Below are 11,080 nucleotides of genomic sequence, written 5' to 3'. Positions count from 1 at the left end.
TTCTTTTGATATAGGGTCTCCTGTAACTCTAGCCTCAACTGGTGATGTAGCGGAGAACGACCCTGAACTTCTGGTCCTCCTTCCACTCCTTCATGCGTAAAGGAGTTACTGGCATGCACCCCCATGCACAGTTTATGTAGTGTGGGGTTCAAGCCCAGGGCTTAGAGCATACTTGGAAGTACTGTAAACCTGAGCTACATCCCCCAACCCAAACCTGAGGGACTTTAGTGCTCATTAAAGCTAAGCAGCACTGATTCTGTACTGTGGAGAGGAGATCCTACATTAGCTGAGGGTAGGAGGTCCATAGCCGGAACCGGTGGTTTCTTTCTTTTTTTAATTTTTTGGTTTTTCAAGACAGGGTTTCTCTGTATTGTCTTGGAAGCTGTCCTGGAACTCGCTTTGTAGACCAGGCTGGCCTCGAACTCACAGAGATCCACCTGCCTCTGCCTCCCGAGTGCTGGGATTAAAGGCGTGCGCCACCAACGCCCGGCTTTTTAAAAAATTTTTAAAGATTTATTTGAGTATACAGTATTCTGTCTGCTTGCAGGCCGGAAGAGGGCACCAACACGGTTGTGAGCCACCACGTGGTTGCTGGGAATTGAACTCAGGACCTTTGGAAGGGCAGCCAGTGCTCCCAACCTGAGCCATCTCTCCAGCCGAAGCCTGTGGTTTCTGAGAAGGCCTGGAACTCTTCAAAACTAAGCCCTATATGAACTGCAGGAAACTTACTGCACTGCCTGGAGTTCTCTCAGCATGCAAATGAGCGGGGCAGCCAGGGCTGTCTCAAAGAACAAAACAAAGCAAAACCTCTGCACTGGGCCAAGTCCAACTTTTACCCGGCGGGGCCACGCGTGTGCCTGGCCGCGCTGAGAGGGGGCGGGGGTGGGTAGAGGCCGCGGGCGCTGGTGACGGGGACAAGCGCCGCCGTTCCGCGGGTTTACACCCTCAGGCGCCGGGAAGGGCTCCCGAAGCGCCGGTGGCGGCTATTGTGCCGCACATCGCTTGTTTTCAGTCGGAAAGGCAGACTCCACAGAACTCGCGGTGTCTCGCCGAGGGAGCCGCACCTAAGGAGCAAGCAGCAAACCCCTAAGCGGTGTGGACCCACGCTTGTGACCTTTGAACTCTGACCCGCGCCTTCCTCAGCGCTTCCGCGTGCAGCTTCCGCTCCCGCTCCTCCGCGAAAAGGAGGTCCTAGAGGGCGGGGCTCTGAAGCCGTCAGTTATGGGCAGTGCCTGTTTGAGGCGGGTCTCGCGAGGGGCGGGATTTGAAGAGGTATTCTCGATTGGGCTGCCGGGAGGGGGCGGGGCCTGCCGCCGGCCTGGCTTGGGCGGGCCTGGGAGCTCGTAACCGCCTCTGGGTAACTGGACCCCGGCGGTGAAACCTCCGGAGGCCGGGAGAGGCGGGCGGGCTTGCGGCACATCCCGGATCTGGAATCTCCTCGGCAGGAGCGGAGTCAGTGGGGCCGCGGGTCCTAAAGCTGGTCTGTGGAGAACTCGCGAACTTGGAATAGAAAATCCCGGAACCCGGCAATAAAATCGCAAAGTCCCGGATCGCGGAACGAAGCTCGCGGAGCGGACTCAGCACAGAGCCCGGAGGCCGGATCGCTGCACCGCGGGACGGGACAGAGCGATGTCGGGCCGTGGCGCGGGCGGGTTCCCGTTGCCTCCGCTGAGCCCCGGCGGCGGCGCCGTTGCCGCGGCACTTGGTGCACCGCCTCCGCCCGCGGGACCCGGAATGCTGCCCAACCCGGCGCTCAGAGGCCCGGGGCCTTCTGGAGGCATGGGGGTCCCGGGGGGCCGCCGCCTTCCGCCCCATGGGCCCCGCGGGCCCCGCGGCGCAGTACCAGGTGAGGAAGGGTGGCGGGCAGGCGCCGCCGCGAGGCTGCCCGGTGGGGCTCCCTGGCGCCTCAGGTGAGGGCAGGAGGAGTCCCTGGACAGGGGACACTGCAGGGGCAACTGTCGGGAGCTGGTGGCGCGCCGGGCCAGGGTCCCTCGGTTACAGGCAGTGTAGGGGAAAGGGTGAGCGAGGCTCCACGGTGGAGGGCTTGGGCGGTTACGAGAGTCCCGGGGCTTCTTGGCTCACGGCTTCTGAGTAACTGAGAGATGTGGGCTTCGTGGGATCTGGAGAATTTGTGTGCAATCGGGTTGAAAAGTCTAAGGCAGGTTCCGGGGTCGGGGGAGGGGGTGACCCGAGAAAAATTTGGCAGAGGGTCTTTACTGAGAAAACAGGGTTATCCTTTCATTGGCCTCGGTCCCACTGCAACTCTGCCTTGGCTTTGTTTTTTTTTTTTCTTTCCTAGTTGGGAACTGGGAACTGGCAGAGCGTTGGTGTGTCTGAGATGGCTCCCAGCTGCTTGTTGAGGGGGGAAGGAAGCCTGGCTTCCTACGACATGGGGGACTAAGGAGAGGGAGCCCAGATGACTCCAGGTTAGATTAGAGGCAGCGGCAGCCAGGTCTGAGGCAGGCCTAGTCCCAGTAAAAGACTATTCTAGATATGGCCTGTCATGGGCCTTCCTCTTGGTGTCAGTGTCCAGTAGTTACGTTTGGAGGAGCAGCCAGGCTTTGTGGAATCCTTCTAGTCTGGGGCTGCAGGAGTCTGCAGCGGCATTGGCTGCTTGACCCTTCTAGCTTGAAAAAGATCAGTCAGTCTCGGGTTGCAGCTTCAAAGGCCGTTGAGGAACGGGAGACGCGACTCTGTGGTCAGTGCATTGTGAACTCAGCTTGACCCTGCATGTGGGGCTCCTTCCCCAGTGCTGTGGTGCGCCAGGATGTTAGAGGATTTTATGTTTTGCTTTTGCAGTTTGGTGCTGAGCATGGAACCCAGGCAGGGCTCTGCACAGGCAGACAATTGCTATATCAGTGAGCTGCACCCCCTTTCCCAGAGTGCCTGGGAATTGTGTCCATCCTTTCCCGTATCCTTGTCGCTTTTGTTATTTGTTTTTTGATACGGGGTCTCATGTAGCCCAGGCTGGCTGTGTAGCCAAAAAAGCTGGCCTTGAACTCCTTCTGCCTCTCAAGTGCTGGGATTATAGCCATGCACTGCCACACCCAACCCCTTTACTTTTACTTATTCTCCAGGTTCTTGACAAGACCATATGTATCTCAACCTATGAGCCACAGCTTCATTTTTACTAATGTCTGAAGGTGTGCACTGTAGCTTACTCGGTCCTCTGCTGGCCTCTCTAGGTAGAGGCCTCAGAAATAGATCCTCATAGTCTACCAGGATCAAATTTCTAACTGGGGGTGGGGATAGTGATTTTTCACCTCCCCAACTCTTCATTTCTCCTCTCTCAAAAGAAAATGAAGAGAGTTTGGGTATGAACAGAGATAGACTTGGTCCCACGGATACTAGCTGGAGTTTATCTTTTCCATGTTGCTTTCTTCGGAGATTCATGGGCCTAGTGTATCACTGATGAGTCCCTACATCAGTTATTTTAGCCGTTGGCCCTGCTTGTTTGGAACTGATCTGGAAGCTTTCTATAGGCACTGGGGAGATCTGTCTCTGCCTTTTTTTTTTTTTTTTTCTGTCTTTGTATGTAGTCCTGGCTGTCCCATAACTCACTGTGTAGACAGTTTCCTTGGCATGCTGCTGATACAAAGTCTGCTCTTGGGAAAGCCCCTGTGAGGATGGGAAGATGGATTCCTCCATATTTTGAATAGAGTGGTCTTGGGCCGATGTTGAGGCCGAGCTGTCCAGGTGTGAGAAGGAAGACGGATTGAGTCTGGGCATCCTATACCAACCATGCTGATGTCACCGTCTTCTTTTTCCCATCTTTTCCTCCTCCTTCTCTCTCTGGGGAAGGGCAGAGGAAAGGGTCGGGGTAAGGAGAATCCAGTTAACACTGGTTGACTTTGAAGGAGATCCTGCTTGCTTCTTTTCCTGTCCAGGTGCCCAACTTCCAAAAGGGCTTGAGGCTGAGGACAAAGGGTTCCTCCTGGTTAGAGCCCTTGGGGGTGAGCAGGAAGAGCAAGCGAAGGCTTGCATACTCAAGCTGGGCAAATTGGGGAGCTTGTTGAAATAAAATGGTCCAGCTACTGACCTTTAGAGAGTTATTCTAGTCAGCTAGAGTACAGTCAGCTGAAGGGCTTAACAGCATAATTAAAAACAAAACAAAACCTACTGTGCATTATCACTGAGTTCACTCAGCTCAGAGTTGGTAGGGTCAGGGTATGTTCAAGCAGAGCGTGCTTACCTGAGCCCTAGATTCCTACCCAGAGGTGGCAGGTCAGGCCTAGCCTCTGCCATTGTCTTCTTGGTGGTTACAGAATCAAGCCTAGAATGTGGGGTGTTTGGCCAAGTAGAAGTTACTGCATTCTGGGGTCCAAGGGACTGAACCAGGCCCACCTACCCCTGCGGTGGGGCAAGCAGGCAGAGGCTGAGAATCTGTGACTTTGTTTTCTAACCCTGAGTTTTTAAGTAGGAGGAGTTACTGCTCTTCAAAGCCCAGGTGCGAGCTTGGCCAGGGTGAAGTGGGACTTAAATTGTGAGCAGCCTTCCCCTGAGGCCCTGGGTGAGCTGGGGCCCTGAATCCTGAGCCCCAGAAGTCTGGAGCAGATGTCTGGGTGGGGCCTATCCCAGGCCTGCCTGGGCTGCCTCGTCTTGGGATTTCCCAGAGGGCTCAGCAGTGGTGCAGGCTTTATGGACTTCAGTGAAGAGCTTGGGGAGATTGGGAGACCCCAGCTTATACCTGCAATTACCCTAGGAAAACCTTAAGTCTTGGATGATGGTAGAGGGTCTTACTGCTATGGCCACCCTGAGTTGTGTGCCCCCCCCTTAATTTCTGGCTCTGGCTTATTAGGCAGAGAAACAGGCTGCTTTTGCCTTTCAACAGCTTTGATGAATTTCTTCCTGATGAGGAGAGACTTGTGGCAGGACTCCCGAGGTCCCAGGGTCTCCCACTTTTAACTCCTCAATTGCCACATGCTTTCCTGTCACCCTGTTCCTGTGCTCTGCCCCTTGTCTCTGGGTCATATTTCTTTCCTTCCCTCTCTGCTACTGGTCATGGATCTGACCTTCTGTGGTTGGGAACATGGGTTTAGTCCTGGATAAAGAAATTGCAGAGACTCATCTCCAGGATGCTAGGGTGGGTGTGGGGATCCTTTAACTTGGTGTGACTCTCCACCCAGGCTGGCCTGGTTGTCTGGTTGTACTGATTGATTGCATAACCTGGGCCCTGGGGCCAGCCCTGCGAAGCTGCCAGGGACAGTGTGTGCAAGGCAGAGCTGCCAAACAGGCCTTTCAGGCAGCAGCATGTGAATGGAGTTCGGAGGTGGAGGGCTCCCAGAAATGCTGGAGAAGGGCCTTGGATAAGAAACCAAAAAGCTACTATGTCACCCAGTTTGTTGCTGTTGACCCTTTTTGTAGCCCTTGTATCCCAGGACAGTCTTATCCTGCAGCTCGGGATGGCTAGGGTTAAGTTGAACCAGCAGCAGCCTGGCTGCCAGGTGGTACCCAAACCATGGGCAGAATCCAGATGTCTGCTGCTCTCATTCCCACAGGCTCCCAAGAACCATAACTTTCCTTTTGGGAGTCCTTTGACATAGGCAGGGGCATGGCACTGGGGAAAAGAGTATGAGGGAAAATGGTGGGGGAAGGACAGGTCTGGGTTATGGTAGAAGCCATATGGTGACCAGATGGTGTCTGTACTCTCCGGAGGCCATCTCCACAAGTTGTGACAAGGCCAAGCCATCCTATTGTGCTTGCTCACCTGGGGTGCTGCCGCCTAATGGTTTGCCCTTCTTCCCCAGTCATGCCACTAGGCATGCATGCCCCAGCAGATTGTTTACATCCCTGTGCTCCCTTGGGTTGCTGTGCATTGCCCCTGATGACCCAAGTAATGTTTTCCTTAGGATGGGGAAATGAAGAGGGAGTATATAGTGGGCCATCTAAAGACTATAAATTCTTCAAGGCTGGCTCACCCCAGGGTGCAGGACAGAGCGTATTGAAGCCGGAATAGTGGCGAGAAGTCCTGAGAAAGTCCCCAGGCCCTTCTTTCTGCAGGTGGCACTCCCCTCCCACCCATGGACTCTGGCTGCCTCATTCGCTGGCACGGCTGCCAGGGCGGTTGCAGGGGCGGGGCAGGTGTGGTTTGTGTGCTGGGCTCAGGCGCCTGTTCCCCTTTGTTCCTAGTCTCCAGCAGGTCTCCCCATGTGCGAGAGAGATGGAGGGTATGGGCTATGGACCTCGTAGGGCTTTGCCACTGACCTGTGCACCTCCACTGTTCCACTTTACCCAGCGACCTGGCATGTCACCAGGAAGCAGGATGCCCATGGCTGGCTTGCAGGTGGGACCTCCAGCTGGCTCCCCATTTGGCACAGCTGCTCCGCTTCGACCTGGCATGCCACCTACCATGATGGATCCATTCCGAAAACGCCTGCTTGTGCCTCAGGCCCAGCCCCCAATGCCTGCCCAGCGCCGAGGGTAAGACTTTCTCATGCCTTGCTAGCTCATCTCTGGTCTTAACAGTTTCCCTCTACCTTGACCCCAAGGAGACTCTTGGCAATTTGGGAGAGGATTTCGAAGATGGGGAATTTGGACTGTTAACCCCTTACTGGTTTCTGTTTCCTTACTAGGCTAAAAAGGAGGAAGATGGCAGATAAGGTTCTACCTCAGCGAGTGAGTATGTTAGGAAGCCTGCCCAGCTCTGGCTGGCCGGGATTGGAGGCCATCTTCCCCAGTCCTGGAGTGGGGAAGGGAGGGAGGATGGTTGAACTAGAGCTGGTGAAGCCAGCCATTGAATTTCTCAATCTGCAGATCCGGGAGCTTGTCCCAGAGTCTCAGGCATACATGGATCTCTTAGCTTTTGAGAGGAAGTTGGACCAGACCATCGCTCGCAAGCGGATGGAGATCCAAGAGGCTATCAAAAAGCCTCTGACGGTATTTACTGCCCTGAGTCTTCCCAAAATGTTTTTCTGCCCTGACTGTGCTCAGGGATGAGCAGGACTGTCTGCCTAGGTTAGGGCAATACTTCTCACAGCAGGGAGTAGTCTACTAGTAGAGCACAACTCAATTTAGCATGCTTTGAAATGGTATCTTGTTGTGTATGGTCACTAACTTAGTCCTCCTCCTTTGCCTTCTGAACACTGAGAGCATAAGCATTTACCATTGTGCCCAGCCCACTGTGTTTTAAATAAATATAGACTACTAGTAGTAGTGAAGTACTTACTGTAGTAGCAAAGATATTATATGAAAATTGTTTCAACTATGTATATAGGCATGTCTGTCTGTCTATGTATGTATATATGTATGTGGCTCCTGATATATAAATCTCACACAGCTTATGGTCAGAAATTTGAGAGCTACCAGAGAGTAGACTGAGCAGTTACCTTTTCACACCCCATCCCTAAAGAAGCTTTCTTTTCTTTCCTTCTCTGTTCTTTAATTATCTAGAGCAGTCAGTCCCCTGAATGGTAGAGACTTTCTAGGAGACTAAGGTATTGAAGGACTATAGTGGGTATTTAAATGGGGGCGGGGGTTTAGAACCTACAACCTCGCATATGCTAACCTCATATATTGCTGTATCATTGAGCCATGCCCTGGTATTTACCTGTGGTGTTGGCCTTGTCAGTTATACACCAGTGTACCTCCCTTCCCCAAGGGGGCCAGCACCACTACTACCAACTTCCAAGGGTTATTACTTCTAAGAAGATATGGTCGGGCTGCCAACACATCTGCCCACCTCAAGCTCACTGTTCTTCCTCTTCAGCAAAAGCGAAAACTTCGGATCTATATTTCCAATACATTTAGCCCCAGCAAGACAGATGGTGATAATGCAGGAACTGCAGGGACCCCTGGGGGAACCCCAGCAGCAGACAAGGTGGCTTCCTGGGAGCTTCGAGTGGAGGGAAAACTTCTGGATGATGTGAGTTGGGGAAAGGTATTGGGAGAGGAGGTGTGTGTAAATCTAGACTGTGGACAGACATGAGCACTCAGTCCTAGCATAGGGAAAGGCTGAGGTTAGAATTGGTGTGGGTGGGGTTGTTTCTCTGCTGGGATCAAACTGTGGACCTCACACACACTAGGCAAGTGCTCCCCAGAGCTTGAGGATAAACATCTGTAGTTATCACAACTTTCCTATAGATGGCAGTCGAGTGTCTTGGGTTTACTCACACAGTGGTTGGCAGTGGGGTTAGGAGAGCCCTTTTCCTGCCACTTTGACAAACTTTGAATGCTACTTCAGGGCCCAAGACCGTGCCTTGAGCTCCAGGATTGACTTGTTTCTTCTCTTGATCAGTGAATTCAGCAGCGCACCCGTCTTACAGTTCTTTCCATTCCCAGCCTAGTAAACAGAAGAGGAAGTTTTCATCTTTCTTTAAGAGCCTTGTCATTGAGCTAGACAAGGAGCTGTATGGGCCTGACAACCATCTGGTGGAGGTGAGAATGGTCCTAGGCCTGGGAGGGACCAGCTGCCAGGGTATAGAGGCGTAAACTCAGCGTGCTGTACCATCTGTTAGTGATAAACTCTGCTCCCCTCTTCCCCGACAGTGGCATCGGATGCCCACCACCCAAGAAACAGATGGCTTTCAGGTGAAACGACCCGGAGATCTCAATGTCAAGTGCACCCTCCTGCTCATGCTAGATCATCAGGTGACAGATGCCCAGGGTCATGTGTGGGGCCAGGGGATTCATGCAGGGAAGGGGAGCAGGTGCCTCTAACTCAGTGGTTCTCAGCCTGTGGGTCACAACCCCTTTGGGTGTTGAACAATCTTTTCACAGGTGTTGCCTAAGACAACTGGAAAACACAGATTAGGATTCATAACAGTAGCAAAGTCACAGTGGGAAGTAGCAACGAAAAGAATTTTATGGCGACGAGCTGTACTAAAGAGTCGCAGCGTCAGGAAGGTTGAGGTCACTGCTCAGCTCCTTCCTGTACTGTCTGTGCATAAGACCTTTCTTTACCCCTCTGTCCATTCCCAGCCTCCTCAGTATAAACTGGACCCCCGACTGGCGAGGTTGCTGGGAGTGCACACACAGACGAGGGCTGCCATCATGCAGGCACTGTGGCTTTACATCAAACACAACCAGCTGCAGGATGGGCATGAGCGGGAGTACATCAACTGCAATCGCTACTTCCGCCAGGTCAGCTGGTACTACCTTCTTGTTCTCTCAGCCCCTGGCTCATCTGCTTTGGAACCCTAGTGGGCAAGTACTTCGTCAGTCTTTTGACTGGTCTGTTGGTCCTGGAGTAGTCTACTCCCCCCCGTTCCCTCAGGCATCACCATGCCTTGGATGCTCTTTCCAGATCTTCAGTTGTGGCCGACTCCGTTTCTCTGAGATTCCCATGAAGCTGGCTGGATTGTTGCAGCATCCAGATCCCATTGTTATCAATCACGTCATTAGGTAAACAGAAGGAAGAAAAGTGGGATGGCTCTTTGGAAACAGAATTCACCCCAACACTCTACTCATAGAACAGGCTTGGTGGTTGGGATGTACATAACCATGTTTCCACTCCCTTTCCTTTGCTGCCTGCAGTGTGGATCCTAATGACCAGAAGAAGACAGCCTGCTATGACATTGATGTGGAGGTCGATGACCCACTGAAGGCCCAGATGAGCAACTTTCTGGCCTCTACCACCAACCAGCAGGAGATTGCCTCTCTTGACGTCAAGGTGAGTCCTTTGTCTCCATGGCGCTGAGGCCAGAGTGAGGGTGAGCGGCTCTGTCATTCCCACACAGCACACTTAGACTCTCAGGCTGGAGTACGCGACACTTGCACCCTTCTCCAGATCCATGAGACTATTGAGTCCATCAACCAGCTGAAGACCCAGAGGGATTTCATGCTTAGCTTTAGCACTGACCCCCAGGACTTCATCCAGGAATGGCTCCGTTCCCAGCGCCGAGACCTCAAGGTATAGTCCTCTGTTTTTGAAGGTGGTCCCACCTAACACACTGGGCGACTTTTACCCCAAGCACTATTCCAGTCCCAGGACAGGCTGGCTTGGAGGTGGGAATTATGCCACATCTTACCCCTTGCCCTTTGCAGATCATCACAGATGTGATCGGGAACCCTGAGGAGGAGAGACGAGCTGCTTTCTACCACCAGCCCTGGGCTCAGGAAGCGGTCGGGAGGCACATCTTTGCCAAGGTGAGACGCTGCCGTTTTGGCCTCCTCTTCTTGAGACGCTGCAGCCTGAGCCACGCTCTCTTTTCCAGGTGCAGCAGCGAAGGCAGGAACTGGAACAGGTGCTGGGAATTCGCCTGACCTAACTGCTCAGGGATTGCTTCCTGCTTCCCAGCCCCGGAACCTGGCAGGAAACCATCCTCTTGGATTTGGCTGGGGCTGCAGACATGTAGGATGGAGTGAGGCGTGTCTCCTGTCACCCTTACTCCCCAGCTAGTTTCATAAACGTAGTGTTAGGATTCCTTATTACTTACTTTCAGCATTGGCTTTGATCGGGTTCTAGGATGCCGCCTCAGCCCCTGCAGGCAGGCCCAGGACTGCGGGAGGTTGGGCTTTCATTTCGTAACAGACCTTTCTGAACCAAAGGCTGCTGGGTTTGCATGTTTACAGGCTCCACCCTAGGGCCAGTGTCAGCTGGTTTTGGGGAGCTGGGCAAGGGAGAGGAGGCCCAGCCTGGACTCTTCCTGGCCTTTCTCAACCAAAGTTCTTCGCCATTCCTACAAGCCCAGCCTTGCTGCTGGTTTGTCCTTTTCTTTGGGTATTTGCACTATTTGGGGAGCAGGTTTTTCTATGTGGGAGCCACTTTTTTTGTACAGAGGTAACTGGGGTTTTTCAGGGAGCCCTACTTGGTGCCTCCTTACTTTCTTTTCTTGATCTATGCAAGCGGCTGCAGCCGCCATCATCTCCTGGGATGCCATGGGGCTACCCACCCCCAGCTGCTTGGGCAGGGGAGGTAGAGTCTCCCTGAGGGAGGGAATGAGGGAATGTGCCAGTTCTCTCACCCGGCTGGAGAGGAGCGGGAACGCTGGGAAGACTGTTGTTACCTTTTGCAGTTGGTCTTAAAGAGGGTGGGCCTAAGGCTTGGCAAATGCCACTTCTGACAAACTTGGAAAATTCCAAATAAATCCTTTTGTTTATTGGTGGTGCCCAGACCTGGTCATTGAACAGTGCAGCAGTCACT

At 53.2% G+C, this 11,080-nt stretch overlaps 1 protein-coding gene across 1 annotated transcript; it reads left to right on the top strand.

Moving 5' to 3' along the window:
• Positions 1-1,335: 1,335 nt before the first annotated feature.
• Positions 1,336-11,036, top strand: Smarcd2 (SWI/SNF related, matrix associated, actin dependent regulator of chromatin, subfamily d, member 2). The gene is given in 14 exon segments (XM_005070016.4): positions 1,336-1,791; positions 1,793-1,846; positions 6,236-6,420; positions 6,573-6,615; positions 6,754-6,876; positions 7,706-7,861; positions 8,278-8,373; positions 8,485-8,586; positions 8,917-9,078; positions 9,242-9,339; positions 9,472-9,607; positions 9,725-9,847; positions 9,982-10,083; positions 10,152-11,036. Coding segments are annotated over 14 exon segments (1,596 nt in total). The 5' UTR covers positions 1,336-1,629; the 3' UTR covers positions 10,206-11,036.
• Positions 11,037-11,080: the final 44 nt, after the last annotated feature.

This window comes from Mesocricetus auratus, unplaced genomic scaffold (assembly GCF_017639785.1).
Source record: "Mesocricetus auratus isolate SY011 unplaced genomic scaffold, BCM_Maur_2.0 Super-Scaffold_100007, whole genome shotgun sequence".
Taxonomy (NCBI): domain Eukaryota; kingdom Metazoa; phylum Chordata; class Mammalia; order Rodentia; family Cricetidae; genus Mesocricetus; species Mesocricetus auratus.
This window is presented reverse-complemented; position numbering and strand designations above follow the sequence as displayed.